Source organism: Strigops habroptila, chromosome 10, assembly GCF_004027225.2.
Source record: "Strigops habroptila isolate Jane chromosome 10, bStrHab1.2.pri, whole genome shotgun sequence".
Lineage (NCBI taxonomy): Eukaryota > Metazoa > Chordata > Aves > Psittaciformes > Psittacidae > Strigops > Strigops habroptila.
The window spans coordinates 14,215,355-14,242,218 of NC_046359.1; the positions used below are offsets into that span (position 1 = coordinate 14,215,355).

General features: G+C 40.6%; 1 protein-coding gene across 4 annotated transcripts in view; it reads right to left on the reverse strand.

The window, feature by feature from the left end:
• The window catches only part of EGLN1 (egl-9 family hypoxia inducible factor 1), a 42,411-nt gene that overhangs the window by 4,956 nt on the left and 10,591 nt on the right, over positions 1 to 26,864 (reverse strand). For 2 of the 4 annotated variants that reach the window (XM_030499692.1, XM_030499691.2), the window contains exons 2-4: positions 5,063 to 5,182; positions 3,703 to 3,839; positions 2,162 to 2,229 (exon numbers count right to left, since the gene is read on the reverse strand). In XM_030499692.1, the coding sequence (XP_030355552.1) occupies positions 2,162 to 2,229; positions 3,703 to 3,839; positions 5,063 to 5,182 (325 nt within the window). Of the gene's footprint in view, positions 1 to 73; positions 1,616 to 2,161; positions 2,230 to 3,702; positions 3,840 to 5,062; positions 5,183 to 26,864 lie in introns of those variants that run through there. The other 2 variants (XM_030499693.1, XM_030499695.2) reach the window with 2 other exon arrangements.

Here is a 26,864-nt window from a genome sequence, read left to right on the forward strand (position 1 = left end):
AGAAATATGAAAAGGAAATTGGTATTATTTTTCAGCATTTATCAAAGTACAGTCTACAGAATCGCTACATCACTTTCAAGATTAGTTTTAAGAGAGTACTTTGAAAATTACCTAGTATAAATGATCTAGCAAGACAGGTATTTTTGCATACGTGCTCTATGTCCTGTGCTGTGTAAAGTTAACAAGCTGTGGTTACTCATCATCTCTGAAAGCAGGCATGTATTTGGCTGCCCAAGTAGAAAACCGGATACTTCACATCACAAATGCAATTCTGCAGCTCGTCATCTCAGCCTTTAGAAAGGTAAGCTTTAAGAATGGCCAACTGAGAATGTGAGTGGGTATCCTCCATTATTTAGTATCAGAATATCTGGAATTTCTGGGTATTTAGCTTTGTAAAGAAACTCTTAGGAATGATTAAAATGAACCATTCCATTTGAATTGCTGCTAAAAAATAATAAAAAATGTCCAAACTACCAACCAACCCACACCTCCTTCTGTTTTTTCTATAAATTGACCGAGGTAACTTCAGGTACCCCCAAATGAAAGATTGTTTTACTATCAAAACATTAACAGACACAGTATCCCATATTCAAGAAAAATTCAAACAGATTCTGCATGGCTTCAGACACTAAGCCAGAAATTCTTAGTTTTCTCTTTCATAACATTTTATTCTATAAATTTGTATTTCATTTCCAGTAGAAAATAGCATCTTGCACAGTTCTTGGTGCAGATGCAGAGCAAAGAATGCAATTTTAATTGCCAATGAAAACTGAAATCACGACAATATAATACCATAAATCAATTACAGGGCATACTGATACTGAAACTTAACCCTTTCAACCCAGCCTTCCTTCCTTACGTGCCTGCAGTTTAGGGGGAACCTGGAGAAGGAGGGAGGCCAGAGGGAGCACCTTCCCTGCAGGTAGACAGAAGGCCACCCCAACCACTTCCCTTGCGCTCTCTCTCTGGAAGGGCAGCAGCTAAAGCTGGGCAGAGGCAATGAGAACAGCTCTGATCCAGGAAGGCTGGCTCCAGGGGCTGCACGGTCACACGCATGTGACACGAAGGCCGACTTACAGACAGACAGACAGACAGGCTTCCTGCGGAGACCAGGTGGGCGATATCCGGCATTCCTGAGCACCTGGGAAGTCACCGTGCCTTGCTGGGCATGCGCCACTGAGCAGCAGGACAGCCTGTCCGGCTGGAGCTGCAGGACCCTTGTGTTTCTTCACAAGCCTCGCAGAAGCTGCCTTACTCTTACCACTCCCAAAGCACACAAAGTAACCAGGGGAACTGAACTAAACTGTAGCCTTTGCAGCCACTAGATAGCTCTGGGGCTAGTCATGAGCTTCAGATGCATAACATCAATGAATGGAAACCTCATTGGGAGATCACTGGCACATGTCTTCAACACCATCAGTTCCAGAGCTCTAGATGAAACCGTGGAGAAACTGGCCCTGTGCATGCGTGCACTTGCAGTACACATGATTTTGCTTTATTTTGAAACTATGGTAAGAAACACAAAATCATGATGGCAATTTCAAGCACAACAGAAGTCCTCGGCCATTTCTCCTTATAATGCTAATTTGAACAGGAAAATTAGATCAACTTCCTCTTGAGGGAGAAGCCAGAAAAGGAAAACAGATGCTAGATATGTGGAACTGGAAATAGAGGAAGTAACTCCATTCTTTGATTCCAGATTTTAATTTTAGGCTTTTGTTTTTCCAATATAGAGATTCTAGTCAAGTTAAGTTGTATTCACTTGTTGAATCACTATATTTGATCAAAACTATCTCCAGGGCTCTCAGTTCTGCTGTGCCCCACTGCCTCTGTAGTATTTATCCTCCACACCTTCTAGGGAGACAAGACTAAGGAGAGGCTGTATCCCCCATATAAAAATACTGAGCAGCCTCAGGTCTCAGAGGAAGTGTGAGCAGGACAAGGGACTGACCTGGATTTCCCAAGTCACTGCCTAGCAGCTCAACCACTGGGTCACCTTCCCTGTAAAACTGGACTTTGAATTACACTGTTTTTTCTCTCCCTTTTTGTGTACAGGGTAGGCCAAAGAGATAAGGCTGGAGGACTACTTAGCTATTCTTCAATTAAAAAAAAAAAACCAAACCAACCAAAACCAACACAGAAGATATTAACAAGAGATTACCTGTTAGATATTTTACTTTAGCTCGTGCTCTTTCATCTGCATCGAAATACCACACTGTTATTGCGTACCTAGGAAAACAGATGGAAAAAGAATTCCTGAACTATGAAGGAAAAAAAAAAACAACAGTGAAGAACTTGACATAAAATACAACCTAAATGAGATGACACTTCTACAGTCTGACAGAGGAAAGATTGCATAAGGCACAAAGCAAGCAGTTGTTTTGGTGGTTTGCAGTTGTTTTGCGTGTGTGTGTGAGTGTGTGTGTATATGTGCATGTGCGTGTCCCATCAGTAGGTATTGCCTGAACAGTCATCAGAAGGGTAACACTGATGGTGTAAAGTTTATGCTTCTTTTTCCTAATGAGTTGCTATTATGGTTCTTGCCTAGAAACTGCAATGTAGTTTCTGTCCCTATCACCTTGCCCTGTGACCTCATCTTTCACTCTACTCGGCCAAGTCCATCACTGAGACACACTTCAAGAACCTCTTCTTTTTTTTTTTAACATTGGACATAAAGGAAAATTGACTACTCCTTCTTACACAGCTCCTCTGATTTTCCACTGCCCATAAAGGATTTAAATGTGAAATACCAGCTATTGAGAAAAAACACTTTAAGGAGCTTTAGTAAATGGCATTTCACCCTCTGAATCTGCTCAGAGCACAAAGCAGGAGGGGCGAGCAGTACAGCCTCCTGAAAGGCTGCAAGAGGACGTGCAGTTTCAAGTTACTTCTTGCAAAGGCACTTGCATTATCTCACAGCTCCAATGTTCAGCGTTCCGGCCACCCAGTCATGTTGCGACATGGGCAACAGGAAGTCTGGATCAATGACTCCCATGATTTACTCATTAATGCTATCTGGAATCGCCACTCAAGATGTTGGGGCAGTGAATGCAGGTACCTTTAGCATCATCCACCGCCCTGCGCTGAGGGACAAAAGAGATATCAAGTTCCCCCGGTGACTCAGACTGGGAGCAACTCCTCTAATACTCCAGAGAAAGGAAAGATTTGTGTAACAATGGTCGTTTCTGCCCACAGCTCTCTCCCAACTCCCAAACTAGAATGTAGTGGCTTGGTTTGAAAATTATTACAGACAGAAAGTTGAAGTACCTAGTCAGTCTTCCACCAACAGAGTAAGGGGCTAAGGACAAAGAGAAGGGGGTGTTAAAGTCATTATAGAGAAATAGTGCTGACAACACCCCTTGGCTAAGGTGGGGTCTGCTTGTGGCTCTGTGTGCTCCTACTCAGTTCTGCCAAGTACACACTCAGAAGCTTCTGGTGCTTCCAGTCCTCCCTCCTACCCACCTGAGAGCATGTTTTCTCCAAAATACAAGACCAGGCAACAGTACAAACTCAGCAGCATGACAGAAGCCTAACCAATCAGTAGAAATAAACCCCTTCTTGTCATACTGCAACTGGAACTGTATATGGGAAGACCTGGGATCAGGCCACAATTCATGGTGTCACTCATTCCTCATCAGAATTTGCTCATTTCTTAATGAAAAAAAAAAAGGTATCATGCAATATAGAGTTAATTAGTCTTACCTTGTAGCATATGCTGGCTGTACTTCATGAGGGTTGCGGCGATCAGACCAGAAGAATAGCAGTCTATCAAATTTGGGTTCAATATCAGCGAATTGGGCTTTACCTTCTGGAAATATCCGGAGGATGCCTCCACTTACCTACAAATAAAATATTTAAAACCAGTGCTTTAAAACAATGCCTCGTTGTACGTAAACGTACTGAATATCACATTTGAAAATATTTCAGACACTTGCAACTTAAATAAAAGCCTTTAGCAGATGCTACAGAAATTATGAATTTATGGCTTTTCTGTCGATATATTTAATTTAGTAAAACGTTTTACATTATTTTAACTGAGTAATTTCAGAATGCTTGCAAATATTAAGCCTCTATTCATGTTTAAGTAAAAAGCTGTGGGTTTAGATTGTTTGGGTTTTAGCTTTCACAGTTATTCTGAAAATGCAGTTTGCTTTCTATGCTATGTTATGGGGTTTTTTTTCCAGAAGAAAAACTGTATATAAACTAAAAATGCCCCAAAGCTGCATTTTAAGATGTTCAGTCCAACCAGTCCACTTTTATGTGAAGATGCTATTGTGGCAAAAAAGGCTAGTAAGTTATTTTCTAATCGAAGGACCAAATTTGACATTTCAAAAAGCAAGTCAGAAACAGAAAGCGTCACGTTCATCCATTTCTGTCTCAGCTTTCACATCTACCAGTTTTATGTGAGTATGTTACCAGCCTCATTGTCCCATCCAGCTCTTACATGAAATGGTCAGCACTCGAGAAAAAAAAAGGTGGCGAAGTGGTGGGGAAGAAAACCTCTCAGCTGCAGCCTGTGCTGCTGTGTTATCCATATCTGGTGCAACCAATTCACAGAAACGGACTGCTTACGTGCTCTTCCACATGTTACTTCCCGAGTACAACACAAGTATCAGAAGTTTTATCTTTTTTTCTTTTTTCATATACAGTGAGAATAAACTTCTCCATAGCTAACTGCACGGCAGTCAAGGAATAAACAAAGCTATCTTTGCATTACTCATGCTTTTAATACAGCTATTTAGCTACATCCATTCTTTCAATCCACCTAATCCCACTGACTTGCTAGGAAAATCCTTATTAAAAAGTTACTTTATCATAGTCACTCCATTTATGGAGAGTTTTGAGTCACTGGTAGTAAATTCTTAGAACACTTTAACTGTGTTATAAATCCTTATCTATTCTACACCCTGTATCTACAATGATACAAAGATTTGTGCTGCTTTGACCTATACTGATACAGCATTAACCACAACACTTGGCACAGAAATAAGGACATAAGACCCATAGCAAAGGTGCATTAGCAAGCATGTTAAAAAAGTTCTAGAAAGGAATTATTGCATACCTTGGCATCCCAGTCTTTATTAAGATAATATATACACGTAACACATCTTCCATCTCCATTTGGATTATCAACATGGCGCACGTATCCTGTTCCATTGCCTGGATAACAAGCCACCATAGCCTAGAGTCAAAGAATCAAACATGGTAATTATTTCTATCTGTGTGAGGGGGAAAAGTCTGTATTTTATCTGTATAAATTCATAAGTAGTTCATACATAAGCAACAGAAAAATTAAGTTACAAATAATGGGAAAAGAATTCTTTTATCTTTTTTTTCTAGTTAAAAAACCGGTTTTGAACACAGATGTCTACAACAAAGGCATGAAACACACAGAGAGAGGAACACTGTTAATTAAGGTATGGAAGGTGGGGCTGCTCCATATTGTGACTAATCCTTCAGACTTCCCTCCCTTGAATGAAACACGAGAGAGGAAAAATGTCTTGTGTATAATTAAGCAGTACATGCTTCTCCTTGTGATAAGGATACCTGTTTTCCAGACTCAAGTTCACAGACAGCTATCTTTTTGTCTTACACGCCACCAGCCGCATCCCTCCCCTCTGTGTTTCCAATGCAAAGAATTCCTCCTCTTCAAAAAGTAGCATCGAACTATTTTTAGGAGACTTTTTAGACAAGGCCATCAGCCCATCTTACTCAATCACTCCAATTGCATTCTTAGGCTTGTGTTTTGTCCTGTACATAGGAGGTCTTTGAACCTTTGTTGAAACAAGCCTACATGTACAACAAAAACATCCCTTTTAGTCGAGAAGCGAGAAATTGGAAACAGACACTGAACAGTAATCTGCAATAACCTTCTGACATCAAACGATTCCCAGTACAGTAATACATTTAACTTCCCATGCTGCACTTAGCCCAGCTGACTTGAAAGACCCCTAGAAGGTGGTTTGGTTTCTGAGTCTTCAGACATGCGGATGTGTGTGTGACACAAACCGGCTATGCTAACGGGTGGCCTGATGAGCTTGATTAGCTATTAATTCACATGGCCTGTTTGTTGTACAGCACATCCCTGGATCTTTATGAATCTGCTGGAAATAGTAATCATTTCAGCTTTTTGAAAGAGATCAAAGTTTTCCAGGCCAAGTCATCCACTGCCACCGCAGCACTCAGATGACTGCAGCAACAATAGCCTTTTAGACACAAATCATTCCTGCCTTGGTTTAGCCCTGGACCTCTGGATTGCAAACTCTTTCACTTCTTAAGTAAAATATAAAAAACAAACAAACAACCCCCCAAATAAATACATAGAAATATGATTATTTCTTCAAAAATATTTTTTCCCAATATAGTGTGTACTGTGAAAATATAACCCATCAAGCTAAAAGTATTTCAGATCAACTGTTTCAGTGCATTTTTTGCTTTTTATTGATAATTTTAAGTTTGCCCCCTCTAAATGTTAACAAATAAAGCTTTCCGCAGTTTGCATTACTTGGAAGAAACGGCTTTGAGCAGGCTGAGAAATAGTTTAAAGTACCTGCAGTTCAATCAGCAAAATATTTGTATGTTGCATACAAGCAGAGTGGATTTTGCTACAGCAGCAAACGTTTTAAAACCTCTAATTCCATACATACTCTACTAAGAAAAGAAGCAATTTTTTGGTAACTCCTAGGCAGAAATCAGAATGTATTATGTGTCAAATAGTAGCACTGTGGTTATTAAAAAAAACTCTAAAAATTAAGCCAATCTTCATTTACATGAAATGGAAGTGACTACACTGCAGGCAAAGTACTCAAAATTCAAATATACTCATAATTTGAAGATTAGGCACTTCACCTTCTCAATCTCTTTACTGTAATCATAGAATAGTCATCATTATAGGTCTCACATTATGTAAACATATTACATGTATCAAGTAATGTGACCTAATATTTGGCAAAGTCATTACTTACCAGTTTTGCTGCAGGAAGATAAACCCACAAAAATCAAAACAGTGAGTTAAAGATACCAAATAATGTAATATGGGTTCTGTAATTTCCTTTCTTACAGAGAAAAAAGGAACAAAACAAAAGCAAAGCTGGGCTGGAAGAGGAAGGTGTTTGATTTCCACTGAAAAACCAACCCTCTTGAAAAAGTCCCATATACCACATAAACTCTATCAGGCTCTCACAGAGCGAGAACAGTGCTGAAAGCAGATCCAGGTCCAATCCTGTAACAGCATTCCTAACAACCAGAAAGTTTTAATTTAAGGAGTTTTGCTGAGAAGTATCACATAAATTAAACCCTGACATTAATTGTTGCTCAACTTCTGCATGAAACAGCTACTACAACTTGTTCAGAATGTGGAAAACATTCAGACCGAGTAGCTAGAACAATGTCAATTCTCACTGAAATCATGAGGAGTTAGACTCAGGCATGAAAGATCTGTCACTGAGCTAAACAAAAATATTGTGTTAAAAGTTTAGGGCAGCTCCCAGGTCTCTCTGGCTCATACAGGATTGTTGTGGGGTTTTTTTCCCCCAAGGGCACGCTTGTTTGTCTGTTCCTCAAAAAAACAATTTTGCAGTTAGAGAAGCATAAATTTGCATTCTATTGCTTTTGTTTCCTTTATAAGGTACTGAAATGGGTACTTGTTGTCTTTGCTGAAGGGAAATCAAGACAAGAATCTTTAACATCAAGATTCTTCTTCATCTAACATCTTCTTCTTCATCTTCTTCATCACTGCTGAAGAAAAAGAGGATCAGCACCACTTCTTGGAAAGTCTGGGGAAATCCCGTTGTCACCAATTTCATATAAAGAGCAACCATATTCAATGTCAGAAGCATTTCATACGATCACTTGAGTCTGAAATACTGTCAACGTTTAAAAAAAGCCCTTGTTTTTTGCTTTAGGGCCTGAAACTTCTGCTATCAGCTACTGCAAGAGACGAGAAACAGTTTTGCTGCGATAACTTATCTAATATATATTTGTTATAACAGTAAGAATGACTCAGCCTTTAGCTGCAAATTGGAAAGCAAACAAACTTGCAAAGTGGCCAGTGTAGCATAATATACATTGCTTTTGCCAATTAGTGTGACCACTCCCTCTCCCCAGTTGAACTGTGATAAGGAAAGTCATAATTTACAGGACATGGGAAATATATTGCTTTGTGAAAGAACATGAAGTCAGTTCGTGTTGAACTGTTATGTACTGAGAGATTACCTACATGGAAAGGACAAAAAAGCGACTTAGGTATGAAGTCATATACTTTTGTTATTGCTGTTTTAACATTTTACAGTACGAGTAAGCAAGCAAATATATGTATGCAATCAGAGAGAAAAATTTGAGGGTTGCTGCTTGTGTTGCTTGTTTAAACACTGTTAATAGCAGAGAGCCAGGCATCTGAGACCAGAATGTCCAAGATTTCTTAACATTTTAGACTATGAACAACAAAATTGTTAGCTCTCCAAAACAAAGAGCTGTCTCATCAGTTCTCCCATAAAAGTAATCGATGAATTGAACTCAAGGCATAACTTGCATTTTCATAAGAGACAAGGAGCTCTCCCTTTTAATGCTTCTTGGGCATTACAATTTTTAAGCATTCAGTAATCTTAAATTTCTGCAAAGAATATATTTAAGTCACGCACTGGATTTGTTCACCCACTGGATTCCTTTGCAAACACTCTTAATATTAACCTTCTTCAACCCAAGAACATTCTCTTTTCATCTGAGCACTCATGCCTAGCACATGAGCACTGTCCTAAGATACCCTCTGGAATTCATGAGTAATCGAGAAAGCATGAAAGAGCCCTCCCCACTCTGCAATCCGCCCAACTTATGCCTATCAAATCTAAGTATTCACACATTTAAGAAGCTGCTGATCGCTCTTTCACATACAGATGTTCTATCTGCAAACTCTAGAAAATTAACTTTAGGCCATCAGCCCAAATGAGTACATTAAGTTATTAACAGAAGAACTAATTGAAACCACAGGTTTTTGCTAAACATCAGCATACTCAGTGTGTCAGCCATAACTCTAATTGACCATTAAATGCACAAAGGTAACATCAGAGGGAATAATCCACAGACATACAATTTTGTTTACTATGTAAAGAGGCATCATCTAAGACATCAACCCTGGGAGGTGCAGCACATCGTGATTTCATGTGGGAGTAGCCTCAACCAGAGAAGTATGACAGCCTCACCCATATATATATGTAAAGAAGGAAGACTTGCAGGTAAACAGACTGAAGCTTTTTTTTCTATCCATTCCTTTCACAGCTGGACACCTGCAAGTTTAGGTATTGCTCCTTAAAAAGAAGGAAGCAATAATAGCAAACTCTTAGGAAAGAGGGCAAAATATCAGTTATATGATATTTTTAAATTCCTCAAAGGGGAAAAAAATCCCAAACCACAAACAAAATGGAGAGAGGACGTGTATTGTCATATTAATTTATTAACGTAAAATAACTATTGTTTAGCTCAGATTAAAGAAAGCTGCATCAGTCAAGGAGATGTCACTTTTGCTGTTTGCTGAAGGAACTGCAAATCTCAGTGAGCAAAACAAGATGTCTAAATGCAAGACCAATGACTTCCTACCAAAATTTATCAGATGCTCTCACAAAGACTTCACTGGAAATCCTTGGCATGGGTCATCTGACAGATTATTCAAAGAACAAAAAAACCCCAAAAGCCACACACCACTGGAATGAAGAACCAAATAAAACAAAAAGAAAATTCTGACCTGTCCCTGTTTGCTCCATTTGTGATGTATTTCTAGTTCTAGAATTCATTCATCCCTGACAAACAAAAGTCCTGATGAAATACATTGCAGCTTAAGGACATAACAGTCTAAGATTTTCACAAGGTGTACAAAACAACAATCAAATTGAAGGAAGGTGGTATTGGTACTACCTTGTGCGAGAAGCATCAAGATTACCGACTTAAACATGCTAATGTGGTACAACGTGACTTGGATTCATAACTTTTCTCCTGCAAATTCTTCAGAAACAGAAACTTACAACAGAAAGAAAATATCAATGGGGAGAAACTCGTGTCAGCCTTACCCAAAACTGAAAGGGGTAAAATAGACTCTTTGTGACACAGCTAATCCAAGTATTTCCACACTAGCTTTCACTTGAGTAAAACTTCATGCTGATATCCTCCACGATCTCGTAAGAAAGTCTGGAGAATGAAGTTTTCACACAAGTCAACACTGTGAAACTAGAAAAGCTGGAGAGAATTGTCATCTGCAAAGACTCCCTCATTAAAAATCCATGCCTTGCAATCATCGTCAACTGGAGAATCTGCAAGAGGAAAGCAAACTACCACCGATGGGCTTACAATGCAGTAGTTAACAAGTCTCCAAGAGAGAATGGGAACCTGTAAATTTGAGCTAGAAGCTAACATAAGGAAGAGAGTGACACATTGCAGCAGCTTTGAAAAATTATCTTAAACCCCCTCTCCTAAGTTACTGCTACAGCCATCCAATTTGTCTACTAGCAAAGCAGTTACGAGCTATTATTTTCTGCTGCATCTTTCTCTGCAGCTATGGTAAACACCTACCTGCAGAGTAAAAAAACCCTAACAAAACAGAAAAAACTCAAACAAACAAAAAAAACCCAAAACCAACCAACCAACCACAACCAAAAAACAAACCAACAACAACCAACCACAAAAAAAACCCCACTACTTCACATACCAGCTATCTGGCTCATCTTCTGGCAAGCACAAAGCTGCTCTTCTAGGAAAAAACAACTGGAGGCAAGGACAACAAGCATAGGTCACTCCTCTCCTGTGGCTGCTGAAGGTAGCAGCAGAAGTTCTAACAGGAACATAGGCTTGGCAAAGCTGCCAGCTCTTGAGCTGGCAAAGGGCGGACAAACTGAACTGAGAACAGAGATGAAAAATTAACTCAGATAGGAAGGGAGAGAGGAAAAACTGAGAGTTGACATAGCTGCTTACACTATAAATAGAAACAGCACACAGCTATGTACACGGATTGTATCTTTCATGACCTTCTAGGGAGTTCAGAAACTAATGGTAGAACCTGACCTACCTCACTCCTTCCCAGGCCTTTCAGTACAATGGCCAATGCAAGATTTCTACTTACTTTGATAGAACATTTCATACGCTTACAAAATCAAGCAACATAACATTCCATCAAAAGTTTGGCACAACAGATTAATATTTTTACTACATTGCTTACTTCTAACTTGCCAATCAGCTTTGTCAACCTAGCAGCTTGGTAGCAGGCTCTTCGATTTCTCTTCAAATTAAGTCACTACTTTACTCTTGTGTTCAGTTTTACATGGCATTTCCCTGCTTACAACATTCCCTTCACATATCCTAGTAACTGACACAAATTGGAAGACAGAAACTTTCATGTCATTTCAGTGGCTGCGGTCAGCCTAGCACTCCAGGGCTACAAGATCCACATGGAATTTGGATCCAAATACGTTGGATCCACTCAGCAAACAAGCTCAGGTATTTTTCAAGTCTGGTACTCCCCCCTTTACTGTTCAATTCTAATTGTGCTCAAAAGCCAGATCACACGAAGTTGATTTCCAAATACCATTCCTTTCATTCAGGCATGCACACAGGCTCTAAGAAATGTTCATGAGCTCTTGAATTGCTGAAGAAATGTGCATACAGGTTTGGGTAATTCATCAGGAAATGGCTGTAAATCTGGGATGTGCTCACACTTTGACAAATATATCTAATAAATAAAAAACTTACATAGGATAGAGAAGTTCCCACGAAACTATCAAGTAAGAGCCATTAACCAGGGGGAGATGGCGGCAATTCTCAAAGCAGCGAAAAAGGTATGTCTCCTGCGCAGAGGCTAAAGAACGCAGGGCAATCAGCGAAACACATCTCAACAGGTGACCTGGTTTCAGTCTGACTGAAACCAGTTATAGACAGACACAACAGGAAGACCTAAAACCACACTTCCTAACTCCCGGCTGAAGCCCTGCAGCCCCCACCGCTACTAAACTCAGATAACAACACTTAAACATTAATGAGCTTCTCCCTGCTCTCCTGGTACCTGAGCTTGTAAAGTTGCAAGACTCAAATCTCCAAAGGCAAAGAGGTCACCAAGTCAGCTTACAAGCTTCAGGGGAAAAAATGAAGATTGTTTCTTCCTTACTAGTTAACACATCAGCATTTTCCAGGCTGCTAGCCACACAAGGTACGACAAGCCTATTCTCAAAATCGTGCCAGCTTAACCAAAAGGTGCTGGTTTAAAACCGAATCAGTGAAACCAGTATGAACACCCAAAGTCCTTCAATCTTACAAAGGCCTAGCTTCCATTAACTTAAGCTAACTGCTTATTAGGAAATCTGGGTTCAAATCTAAAAAAAAGTACACAGAGAGCTGTGGATTGATTTAAACAGGATACTAAGAAAAGGTAAAGTTTATCTAACACATGTCTGAATATAAGCAATATCTTCCAAGCCTAAACCACATGCATTCCCCTAACAAAGAAGTATGAGCACATCCAAGCTATGTTAGTGTTTCAAAGCACTAATAGCTCCCTTAAGGTTCAACATGACACTTTCTGATAGTTTCAATATCAAAGTCTACTACAAACTTAAAAAAAAAGTCAATAACCTAGAACAAACAAAAAAATCCCCCAGATATACCTAACGGAGGCTTCCCAAAGAAGGCAGATGAAAAGCACTGTTACCAGGGGCAGAAAGTTCTCGCTCTTAAAAGCCTAGGAGCAAACACAACACCCAACTTCACAGCTGAGAAGGATTTAAAGCATACTTTGTGTCAGCCTAAATCTGTCTAAATTATGACTAAGTTGACCAATACGTTTCTGATTCAAACAACTGTTGAATAAAGCAAAATGTGTTTGTAGAATTGGCTGGCCTCCATGGATAACTCCCTATTCCCTCCAAGAGAAGCAGACTGGTGACTCAGTGTTTTGGCACCGCACAAAAATTTGACAGAGAAGTAAGTCAATCAACACAAATTTTAAGAGTCTGTTTTTAATTTAATGCCATAAATGCTTTGAAATGAATAATACCACTTAGAAAATAAGTACTTTCAAACTTTTTTTTTCCCCAAGTTGGTGCAGAACATTCTGCTCTCGCATGAGACTGGTCAACTTACCAGGTTCACCACTAACAATTCAGAAAGAACACAGAGAAGAAACATCTTTAAGAACTAAAAATAACACAACACTAAACCAAATTACAACAGTGCACTAACATAGTAAGAAGTCTCATTCAGTCACATCACTTAAAATACATTCTAACAGTAGTTTGTGCACACCAGATTTCCAGAGCCAATCACATGACATCAACAGACACGCTGATGGATTATACACGAACAGTGGATTTGTTTAATTGTGTGAGATCTACTGGATAAACTGAATTTGCATTACATTAAAAATAAAGCATGCACTCCAGCCCAAACTTCACAGCTGGAGACTTTTTATTATTTTCAATACCAGGAGAAGCTGGGGAGGAAGGAACCCTAAGTATTAAGGGTGGGCAAGGGGATGATTGGTTTTAGTTTTATTTTTAAACAAAACCTCACTGTAATATCTATGAAATGGCTGAGAGATTTGCCATTTAAATAATACCACTCATCATCACTACCATTGTCCCCCCAAAACTACACATACTGAGAAGCCTGGAACTTTTTGCCTATAGAAGATAAACTACATAAATACTAGGAAATGTGAGAGTGTGTGTGTGTAAAAAGGACTGATTTTAGTTATTTCATTTCCTTTCTTAAAACTGTAACTTTGTTTCTGCTTTAAGGAGCAAAATAACCACGTAACTGAAATTTAGCTTGCAGGAAAGAGATATTTATGAAAACTTGAGTTATGTGCAACTGCATAGTAATGGGATTGCATGTTTAGTACTATGGTTAGCCAGATACCTGAAGGTACTTGTGTACTGCAGGTATCTTAAGGTTAATGTATGTACACGAACATTTACTGAAGCATCCAAATCAAGGTCTCAGATTTTAACCACAGATGGATTTACTGCCATAAACAGTATGCTGAGGAAAATTATTTTCAAGATATTTTTAATGGTATTTGCAAGGGGATATACATGATTCAGCATGCCCACAGCATTCCAAACCTGACACCATACACCATAGCTTTCACTCCTACTGTTAGAGTCCAGACAGTTCTTTGAAAATATTTGTAAATTAAAAACCAAATAACTATGCACTGAAATGCTAATAGACAATGGGCTGCTTTAATTTATATTAACACTGCACAAAAGTCTGACTAAGGTTTAAAGCCAAATAGCAACAAACAGCCTGTAATACACTTTCAAGTCACCTACAATTTAAATCCCAGAAATGCTGACTCTGCCCATGCTGGTTTTTACGGGCTTTCACACAAACTGTCTCCATCCAAGCCCTTCTTTACAATCCCACTATCACACTGTAATAAGGCCTCTCTCCCAGCTGGTACAAACAACACTTGGGGTTTTTTTGGTTTTAACCAGATCACCCAATGTATCCAGTTCAAACGTAAACAGGCATTATACAAACCTACTGGTGTTCCAGCTGTGCTGGACTCCCACCAGTGCTTGGGGAAAGCCTTGAGGAACAGCTGTGGCCACGCACAGCTAAAGGCTGACCATAAACACCAGGAGCAGGACTGCTGACGTTGGCATGCAAGTCAGGAAAGTGATTCCAAAACCCACCCCATCTATGAATGTCCCAGCACAACCAGCCACGTTATTTCAGGTTAAAGAGGCATTCGGCTGTGCCTGCTTGGTCAAACTCCTGGAGGAGGGCAGCTCAGGAATGTGATATATTTGCTCTAGCAGTACGTGGCCATGTGAGCATGAGAAAGATTTGAATGTACCCAACACTGGCTCCAGGCAGTGACAAACACCTGAGGAAACTGCCCGTCCTCGCCTAGCTCTACAGATTTAAACTCATGGCAGCAACAAGATTCATCTTTAGGTTAGGACCTACTGTGGAGAGCAGAGCTCCCTGCTGCTGCTCCAACAAGCTTTTTCCCACTCTCCCCATCAGTCACAACCACTTATGCCCCAAGAGACCAGCATGATGGAAAAACATATCAGCCTCATGCCCTGGGAAAAATAAAGCATGCTGCATTACAAGCTATCAATTGATTAAAGGAACCCCATCTGGTTTGCTCCAAGTCCATTTATACTTGGCATCAGGAAACTGCTACAAAAACAACCAATCCAGGTGAAAAAGTTACCTACTTTCCTTCTTGCCACTATTTCAATAACAAAAATAGCATCTTATATATTCATCAAATTATTCACCCTTCCTAAAAGGCAAGTAGGCTTCTCCACAGACTGTCCCTTTTCTGTGAACAACTAAAAAACTGTTGATGCCACCTGCAAAGGCTCCTGTCAGTCAACATTGCTATGACTGTCTGTAACTCAACAAGTAGCATGGTTAGATGTAGGATGCTAAACTCAATCTCCAAATTTACCACTCTACACTCTAAAAATCAGAAGGTGGCAGAATCCAAATTCCACACAAAGCGATGATGTAAGCAGAAAAAGCCACAGTATACAAAATCAGGAAATCTCCCTGAAACAACAAGGTGTCACTGAATTTTTTTTCCTCTTTCAAGGCATTCAGAAGATCACAGAACCAGGACCTCTCCGCAGATGCTCACACAGAAAGTTAGAAATTCTAACACTAGCTGAGTTAGCTTGCAGTCAGTACTTACATACTCTTAAACCTTCATAAAAGCACTGTACTTAATGAAAAAAGGAAGCACACTGTTCCACACCCCACCCAGAAATGATGTATTTCAAGACAGGACATGCACACCTCATTCTCTCATGTTCCTGCAGAAAAATTTTCCTGTATGTCCTCAAAAATCCAGTCAGCAGGAACTTTTCTGGTAAACCAAAGGACAGTTAAGGCTTTACAATCCTTCATACTCACTGGAGAGAGATTGCAGGGATTAGCAATAGTAGCACAGATCAGAGGAGTCACATCAGACCATAAGGACTGTTCCATAGGACATATTTATATGATCTACACAGAAAATCTGTGGAGATTTATTTTTCAAAGTTTCATTTTTCAAAGCCTGTTGCCAGCTTTAAGATGTGACCAAAAAGGGGAGCAAAAAATAACTGATGAAAAACTGAAACTGTGTGCGTCAGTCTGCAAACTCCCTGAAACAACTCAAGGATAGGAACTCCTCATCATCTTAAACAACAGCAGTGGAAATTACTGATAGACAGATGATGTGCAGTGAAACAAAGGGAAGATGAAAAAGAAACAGACACCAGAAGGAATAACAGCACTGACAACAGTCTGCATTACTGAAAGGTGGAAAATAATGCTGAGTACCATGAGAACTAAGGAACAAATGGAACAACAATCAATTCTGCAAAATACTAGATTCCAGATTTCTATATAAGAAATCAACAGCAGGCAATCATTTGAGATTCCAGGGCTGGCAGAAGTATATTTTTCAGCCATAGACATATTTTAAAACTAAATTTCTACATCATTACCAAAATAAATGACAGATCTTCTAAAACATGTACCTATTATTGTATACTAACAGTGGATAGTAGTTTCTGAATAGGAGATAGTATTTCAGGAAGTTAACCATGGGCAGTCAACTGATTTACTAGCTTCTACTACATGTAGTAGGTGGCCCTGTATCTTTACACTAAAGATATTACAGATGCCAGAACACTTTGTATTTTGAGATGTGCAACTGAAAGGAAAACCAATTTTGAAGCCAGAGAAAGGCTGAAAAAGAGCAAGGAAGAAGAGGAGCAGGTAAGAGCTCGTGGATGGCAGAGGTGCTTGCCAACCATGTGCTGCAATAATGAAGGGAGCAAGTTCCACAGCACGGGCTTTAATTGTGACTGCCCTGCTGCTAACCCCATGAAATCAAGCTGCAAGCACTAATGACTAAGATATGCCATCAGGCCTCAGCTATAATTGCTTTTCTGTATCCTCCAGTCCCTTAATCAACCGCACTACAAAACATCTCAGACATTGAAGGATACTCTCAGCACACAGAATTGCAACTGAAAAGAAAAAAAGCACCGCTCTGTGCACAGCACAGTACTATCCTGCTCATATCCACCCACTGGGTGCAGAAAACTGCTCACATCATCTGTCTCCCAGATAAAACGTTCACATGGAGTGGCCTTGCAAAAAGCTAATTGTCTGTATGTCTCTGAATGGCAGCTCTGCTCTCAAGCATATTGACTGGTGCTCCAGCTTGGTGCACACACAAATCCTAAAGTGCCTGTAAAAAGGCCATAATATATTTTATTCCCAGGATCAATACAAGCAGTGCTATGCAGCTACCAACAAGACGACTGAAAGTTATTCCAGAAAACAAGAATTTACTTCCTCTGTAAAGGCACCCTTAATTAAGGGTGCCCAAGCCAAGATAACCCTTCCTGGCAAATGAAGGCCTGCTGATGAAAAAAAGTGTAAGAGATTTTTCAAAGGGACAAATCTCAAAGGGACTCCATCCTCCCATCCCTGGCAAATTCAGTTCCCCACTGAGCCCCTGAAGAATTCCATCACTCCCTCTAGGAAGCTGTACCCAAATGGGGGTGGGGAAGGAAAAACAGTTTCACTCATCCAAAGTCAGTTTTTCTCTGGGGCTTTACTATGGAGCTATTACTAGTTGAACTGTAGAAGCTGAAGCCTCAATGGCGAGGAAGGATCATTTGTTACTTGCTTTGTCTTTCACTGGGTGTGTACCTTCGAAGTAGCAGGATGTGAGTACAGAAAGAGTAAAAGGCTAAGTCAGAAACAACACTCCTGCAACATTCATGTTGCTGTCTGAGAAGACTAAACTTGAAGCTAGTTGATAATATCTTAATCTACATTTCTTGTTCTGCAAAGGAATATTATTTTCCATGTTTACAAGTCCAAGTTACAGGACTAAATAGGCAAAAAATATGTTTATCATACTACCTATATAGCTTACAATATAATTCTGGCGTAGCCTTTGGCTCATGAGAGAGACCACTCCCATTTTCTATTTTCACTAAGGAAAATGACAAAGTCAGGACTCCAGTCTAGGAACTCCTGTGTTGTTCTTGAGTCTGTGCCAGGTATTAGGAGGCCTTGGGGAGTCACTGCATGTCATTTTCTCCAAGCTATAATGGAGATTTAATAAAAACGTTCTCAAGGCATTATTTTTAATGCAAAAATTAAAAATGTTTAAGTGTAAAGCACTTTAAGCACAGAATTTACTTCCAAGACATTCTGAAGTACTGGAACAGGCATAGCAAAGAGTAATAAAATAGTAAATTGCAATGAATTTCACTACAGCAAACTAAGCTACTTTCCCCGAAAAATGAGGAGTTACCAGCAGCATCCCCACAGAGCCTTTGTGACCATTTTTCCTTTCTGACCTGGGAAAAGGGGGTGAGCAGCAGAGGGACAGCGTCTACATGTAATACCGAAACATGTTGTGTCATCCATCCTAGCCCTGACTGCAGAAAGGTGGACAGAAGGGTAAAACAATGCCAAGTCCCCGGACAACGAAACGGCAGGAGAAATTCAAGAAAGAGTACGTGCAAACGAATACCCCCTGGAAAAAAAAAAAAAGCCTTCTTACACAGTGATGTCTTCTAAACTCGACAGCATCACTTAGAAAAAAAGTATATGAAATACAGGTCATTCTCCTAAGACCACTATCTCAGCACAGCAGCAGAGGCAACTAAAATGTCATAAATCAGTAGATGGGGAAAGGCAACACAGAGCACATCACTATGCCAGCACACAAATTCATGATATACTTGTACGTTAAATACTGTGCTTCTGGTACCTTGAAGAGGGATTAGCAGAAACAGAAAAGCTGCACAAAGGGCAGCAGGAATGACCAGAAACGTGGAACAGTACCCATCTGAAGAGACACTAGAAAGACTACAAATTTTCAGTTTATGAGGGGAAAAAGTATCAGCTAAAAATGTATGGAAGCAAATGCCAGACTTTTAAACCATGAAAAGTAAAACTACAGGGAAATGAGTTTTCACAAGACAGAGTCTAGGAGACACTGAAATCACCGGGCAGTAGGTTTTAAACAAAAGGAAGTTCCTTTTCCATCTAATCAAACTGCAGGACTCGTTGTTACAGGATGTTGCAGAGGCCAAAAGTACAAACGGCTTTTAAAACAAGATTACATAAATTAATGGCAACTATGTCCATCCATCTGTATTACAAGCAACCTCTGATTCAGACACTTCTTGAATTGACAGAAAGCGGATGGTATATAAGAGCATCAGTTTATACAAATTTCAAAGCTCGATATACACACCAATTATTGAAACAGATGACAAATACTTGTGTGAAACAGAGATGAGCAATAAGGAAGACCTCGCGTCTAGCAAACATGAGAGGCAACCTGATAGAATCTGGAACAGAATCTGAATCAGACAAGAGTGCAAAAATGGTGTAAGTTTTGAGCGAAGCTGGTCATCACCATTTGAACAGAAACAACAGCTGGTTTATACTTTGTTTCACTGCATTTTTATTTGTATTTTGTTTTTACAGTAAGACTGGATACTTTTCAAAAAACACAGCTTTATAACCTACAATTCAGGGATGGGCTGGCATCTAGTTCATACAGAAGGTCATTTGAGGTGAGCACAACTCTATCTGGCTTCAATTTGCAACTAGATACAGGGCATGGATGGTCAAACTGGCATCTCCAAAGAGGCACACAGCTCTTATCTTTCGAATGCAGTCCTTGCAGAGGAGAACCCATCAACAGGGTGCCTGCAACTGCTGAATACCTGGCAGAGAGCAGTGACTGAGGCAAGTGTAACCCTCTGCACCCTTCATGGGGGCACCTGCTGCTCCTCCCTTCTCAACAGCAAAGGAGCCCACCACTGCAGACACTCTGAGGCGCCAAGGGGAGAACAGGCAGGAGGAAAGTGGGCAGGAGCAGCAACTACATGTGGGGAACACAGATGAAAGAAAAATATCTAGAAGATAAAGAAGGGGCAAGGAGTGTAACTTGAGAGCTGCAGGCTTCTGATTTATACAAAAGCCTGACAAAACATATAAGCCTGACTCTTACCTGTTCAAAGGTTCCCTCCTCGCTCTTCTCTGAAACTTTTTAATGTTAAGCACGTGGCATTTTTCTTAAGTAAAATAAAACTAAAAGGTACTGAAAATAATCTTGTGCAGATGCTTGTTACAAAATTTGCTACATAAAGTAAAAAAATATGTGAAATAAAAGCACTTTTTGTGGCTTCTCTTCTGACACTTTTCTACCTAGCAAAGAAAGGATAGCTGGTGCAATCTGCCCTTTCGCTACAGAAGAGGTCCCAAAATCATATATAACTTTAAAATTTTGGAAAGTATGACACAGCCCCCCCAGTAGATGAATAATTGATTTTAATTTCTTAAACTTTTGCTTGGATCAGTCTTGTGAAGTGTGCACATGCTTTAGATCAGCAAGTTATCCTAGGACAGAACTGCATAATGGGCATACATACACATGAAAAGGCAACATGGGAGAAAACAGTGAAGAGGCAGTAGCACAGACTGTAGTACAAGTGACCACCTGTATGAACAAGAGAGATCCAAGACAGGAGTATTTCAAACTATTACTTACACATCCAGCCACAATCTTGCTTTAAGAAACAACCAACACTAGCAGGAAGGCAAACTTCTGGTCACTTCACTCAGAGGTGCAATAAGCAGGACTTACTACTGACTGTAACGTTACTGGAAAAACAAGTATTTTTAACAGACTGCAAAAATTGGCTTGTTTTGTATCGCATCCACTCCAAACTGCGGTATTTGATTCTCCACAGAAGGGCTGAGGCTGGCAGGCACCTCTGGACATCACCTAGTCCAGCTCCTTGCTCAGAGCACATTGAGTGACCAGCAACTGGGTTCTGAAGATCTCCAAGATGGAGACTCCACAACCTCTCTGACAACCTGCTTCTCCCTTTCATCACCTTCCCAGTGGAAAAAGCATTTCTTAAGTTTAAATGGAATTTCCTGCATTTCAGTATGCCCACTGCTTCATCACCGGGCACTGCTGAGAAGAGCATGGCTTCTCCTTCTTGACTCCCCCCACCAGGCACCTGTACACACTGGTACAGTCTCCCTGTGCCTTCTCCTCTCCAGCATAAACAGCCCCAGCTCTCTCAACCTCCCCCCGTATGACCTGAAAAACCAAATCCACTATCATGAAGAGTGCTACTGACTCGCTGATGCTCTGTCATATGGGGGCTAAAGGAGCCAAAAATACGGTTAAGTCAGAAGCATGATTAGCCAACATCTATTTCACTGGGCATCATATAATATGCCAGCTGAAACTGAGTCAGTTTAAGACGCCTTTATCAACCGGCCGCAGCTTCCTTTCTCACAGCAGCAAGGCTGCGTGCCAGCTGCCTGAACAACAATGCAGCGACTGCTGGAACTGGAAGGGCCTGATGCCTTCAGCCGAGGACAGACCACACGCTGTTTGAATACAGCAGAAGCTGTTGAGGGAGCTTGGCACCCACGGTGAGGGTGAGCTGCTTGAACACATGCTTGAACAGGACAAAGCGCAAGAAAGATATATTAATAACCAACTACAAACTGCCTTGGAAACCTTTCGCATGCCGCATCCCTGGACTTTGTCACAGGGCAGAGAACTTAAACATATAAGGATTTCTGCCACAAAATTAGTATGGACCAAGGTTTTGACCTATAGCAATTTAAATGGCACATGATCACAACAGTCAGGTTAGTCTATTATTGTAACTTTTTGGTTTAATTTGACTAGTAACTTTAGGACTGTTCTAACTAGATAGATGCAGCCTTCTGAACAAACTACACAAGCAGGAGGGTAACAGACCCTGGCGCACCAGAAGGTCAGCAAGCCACAGCAAGAGTATGCCCAGCAGAGAAACCTACAGCCTCTGCCACTTCACCAAGAATTTCGAGCTATCAACGGAAGAAAGTGATGTGAATTGACAGTACAAGCTCCTCCAGTAAACAGATTTAAAATACCTTTACATTAAAACAAAACAAAAAATAAAACAAACAAAAAAAGCAAGTATGTATAAACCCCGCATGTCTTCAATCAGTTTACTGCATTTTAAAACTTCTCACAGTCATCTGACAACCAATGCAACAATTCCTCCAGCCTGTTAGGACCAAAAGGGACAACAGCTTCCTGAACTCCCTCACTGTGTTCACCTTTGTATCATTTTCAACATAATGCTTGTTTTTGCTGAAACAAGGCAAAGCAGTCCCACGCTCTGCTCTCAGAACAGCGAGCTGGGGCCACAGAGCAGCATTTCCTCAAAGTCATACATCATTTGTACAGTCCAGAATGCCTTCATGGTCAAACTATGTGCTCTGAGCTGGTCTGACCCTAAATTAATGTGTAAAATTAGGTATAAAACAGTCTATTTTGTTAGGCCTCATCAACTACTTTACAGGTACAGCCTGTATGTCTTTGTTGGAGCACTATGCACACAAGAAACATAACTGCCTTATCTTCACACACAACGTCCCTAGAGATGTGCAGGCATGCACATTTCTACCGATTCCTATTTATAACATTATATGCTAACAAAAATAATCTTGAGTAGTTTTAAGTTAAATACCAAAGAACAAGAAAGTCTTCGAGTGTAAGCAGCTGTTACGTGCGTAAAAGCATTGCTCTATTTTTTAAAGACACTGCCCTGGAACAGCAAGTGAATTCGCTTTCAACCTGAAGCTTATGACTGCCACTTACAAACTAATTCTGGCACAGGCCTGCACTGAAAATATGCTTGATGAGCTATTGTTAACCATTGTTAACCAACAGTCTTCAGAAACTGGAAGTTTACAAGGATTTAATGAGCACCAAGTGGCTTTTTGAAAAGGCCACAAAGACCAGCATTAGTCCCCCTTTTGAAGGGTCTATGTAGTAAGTCACAAATGTGGAAGACAAAAAGGGTACCATAAATAACAAATACTCCATTCAGGAGTAGCTGCGAAGTTAAATAACTTTACTGTTTTGTTCACTGAAAATACCACTTTCAAAATATTATTTCCTTGGTGGAGTGTAAGAAACATGCCAGTGATTAAACATCTTGTATTGATATATTCAGAGTAACTTTATTTCCAAAAAACATTTGCACAGTCCTTGGATTGTCCACAGTCACTCCCTTACTGTAAAGTAACAAAATATAGCAGCACAAGAGACAGGGAGCCCCACAAGCATCCCACTGAAGAATCAGCCAAGTAACCCATGCTCAACAGTCCCAAACTGAATTTTGAACTGAAAAAAAGCACTGTCTTTGTACAAGAGCTCTCCAAGGAACCTCATGAAAACTCAGTTAGTTTCCAGACAGGCAAGTAGAAATTTCTGCTCTATACAGAGTATTTGTTCCCCTTTGACAAAAGAAGTTTCCTTTTTGCTGCAGAAGAAAGCCTACATTTAAGCCACAAGGTTAAATGTAGATTACTTGCTGCAAGTATACTATGTACATACCTACAGGTACATACACACATACTTGCACTCAACACAGGACAATGTGGTAGGCAACTACAAACACAGCATTTTGCAAAATTCCAATAGCAACCAAGCCTGTTCAAGCCAAAAGCTGTCAGATAACCAGGACTGAATTACAAATATCATGATAGCAGGTAAATAACACAAAAGAGAATAATACACTGCTGATTTACGTGCAGGAAATAGCTGGCAGAACCTATTCAGAAGTTAAGCATCATCTAGAAAAAGGGAAAACATCTCTCAAACACCCAGTCAAGGTTACTGATAAAAACCAACCCAGAGATTTGAGAACTGCTGCTCAGACAGCCCTAGGACTTGGCAGGACAACACTTCCAAGGAATTTCAGTCCAAGAGGCCACCAGCAAGGGAAGACAGCTCTTCCTCTGACGCTGTACAGCTATGAATGTTGGGCACTGTTGAATCGAGCCCATTCTGCACAGGAGAAACAGCATAGCACATCAAAGCAGCAACATGGCCAGAAAATCTTTGACACCACTGACTGGAAAAAATGAAATAATTACCCACAGTGTACTGAAATCACTGATGTGCACAAACCACAAGGCCACGGGTTCCCAATCTCCAGAACAGCAACAACTCAAAAACTAACTGCAGCTGCTCATCAAAAATGACTGGGTAAAAGCAAGCAAGAAACCAACACAGAATTTCATAGAGCTATCCTAATGCACCAGAGAACAGAGACAAGAGATGTGAAACAGGACTGAAATTGCCCATTTCAGACAGAGCAGAAGGAGTGCTGGACCTGGCACAAGGGAATGCGGCTGAGCAGGGACCTTCCTCACCAGTGGCAGCCAGCAGCAAACAAAAGCAAGCTGCAGCAGAGTGTTCATCACAGGCAATGCCAGTCCAGCTCCATCTTGAACCAGAGAAATAAAGAATGTCTTTGGTGCTAATAAAACTCTAGAATAATGGATAGGGACAGCCAACAAGAAGCCTAAGAAATCTAGCTAGTAGCTGGAGGGTGGGAGCCAGCAGAGATGGGTTAAGGAAAAGTAGTAAGTTTTCCTTTGGAGAAAATACTTTTTTCTTGTGTCATGTTACATGGGATCACACGGTGGGTAGACCAGGAAAGCTGCCGTATAAAACTGTCACAAGAAAGATCCTTGGAGGACGGAAGACTGCATTTCTGATGGCAAGAATTGAGTCTCACACTGAACATGCAAGAATGAAGAAAGGTTAAGAAAGCTAACAAACATTTCTTAAACTGTGTTTGAATTTTCATGGGCAAATTTTAGGATAATCAGTCCCCGAGTGTTAAACTAAGGCTGTAGTTTGGCAAACACTTTAAGCTGGCATAAATTTACATCGCTGCTGAAAGAAAGTCTCACCATCTGCCAGTCCCCTGTGCCAGCACAAACATCCGAACACTGAACCAGGAGCACTTCTTTTGCCAGTTTATTTTTCAGATGGATCAGTTCCCCAAACCAGTTCACAGAATGGCCATGTAAATACTTATGCTGGCAAAGAAGAGTGACTACTTCTCCAGCAGCGTGGGCCGAAAGCGTTCACTGAACTTCAGCCTAAGACGCAGAGGTACGGAGAAGCTCCTAGCAGTCACAGGTAGTGCTCCCCACCCTCAGACGTGCTATATTCTTACCATACTTCAACATTACAACTACCACTCAGTTGCTCCTCAGAAACTGGTATATCTTCATCATTTTCTCTGGTAGGAGAACCTGCCAGAATCTCAGCAATGTTCACATTTTCATTTTCACTGGCCATTAACAAGTGTCTTTTCTGGATGCTGTGCTTCTTGACCAAAAGATCATTTGCATTAGACACAACAGACAGCCTTCTGATTCTATGTTCCATTTGGGACCCAGGATGCTTGTACATGAGGAACAACAAATGAAACTGTACTCATCACATGTCAGGGCTCTACCCCAACAGGGATACAAGAACTGCAGGCTGCTGAGTATCCGTGAACCACCATACAATCCTTTGCTGACCAGCACACTCATCAAGAAGAAAACACCATGACCAACAGAAACATCACTGTTGGGAAAAGAATTGGTAAAGATGAGCATCGGTCATATTCTGTATAAAAGTCAAGCAACCCAAGTGAGTACTGGCAGACAGAAAGACCCAACCACACCTTCCCACAAATTCAAAACCATACAGTGACCCGTTATGAACCAATTACATCAGTAAGTTTTCTACCAAGACATAAATTCAAGGCATGATAGTGAAATAAACCCCCAGAATGATACAGAAGAATCTCGGTAACCAAGCACGTCGCAACCAAATTGAGGGGAAGTTCCCCACTACAGACATTCCTCAGCTCAGATCCACAGCCACAGGTCTTGGCGCCTGTGATCAGAAGTGGGACTCACTCAAGCTGCAGCAGCTCCCTGCACCCGCCTCTGTGCTCCCTTTCCTTTCACCATGTTTTGCCACCATCATCACTTTCCAGTACTTGCTCAGCTGCTGAGTCCTTATTCTCTACCTCTTGTTTTCATTTGTGTTCTTACTGTCACACACACTCACAGTTATATTTTGCAGAATAAGATATAGTGGAAAGAACATCCAGAAGACTTGCTCGGGTCTCCTGTATGCTATTTTAAACAGCATCTGCAAAGCTCAAATTTAATCTACCCTCCTCCCATGTTCCCTCTGCCCCCTCTCAGTGAGTGCTACATGGCTGCTGACATCTTCAGCTCTATCAGCTGATTACTGCTCCTTAGGTACATTTCTCTTTCCTTGGTAACATTGATCCAAAAAGTTTGTAAGAAAGCACCAACATAAAGAGATGGCCAGAGCAGAGCGCCTCTTCTTTCCAGTTTATAGAAAAGCTAACAGCAGGGTATGACAAATCCACTCACTCCTAGAGGATTATTTTCTGAAGGAACATTACCAACTTTGAAGGAGGCACAGTCGAACTAGTCAGAATCCAGAGACCTCAGGTTTTCAGAAAACTCCAGGATGCTCTAGCGCACAGCATCATACTGCAAACTGATGAGCATCCAGGGAATTATAAGCAGCAGTTAAAGTACTTACGATCAGGTCAGTTTATTTTGAGACTGAAGGCGGGGTGAGAGAAAGAGATGAGCAATTATGTAATTGAACGATTCCAAGAAAAAGCAGGAAAGCAGGCTTGCACAATGTGTAGCTAACAAAGCAAATTTTTAAGCCACTGGTGGCTGAGCAGTGGGTACCACTGGCCTACTGGTAGAGACAGGAGAGCATTAAAATGCAGCAATTTGAACTGTAGGTCTTCTGGCTGGTTACAAGAAGCGGAAATGAAGCAAAAACTAAAGGGATGCAACAGAGGCTGTCAAACCATCTATTCGATCTCCTACCACTAAAAGGCACAGAGTAGGGTTAGAAGATGAGTGGTGCTGGGTGTGATGGGAGCAGAAGCAGTAACAGTTGATAAGATCAGATGATC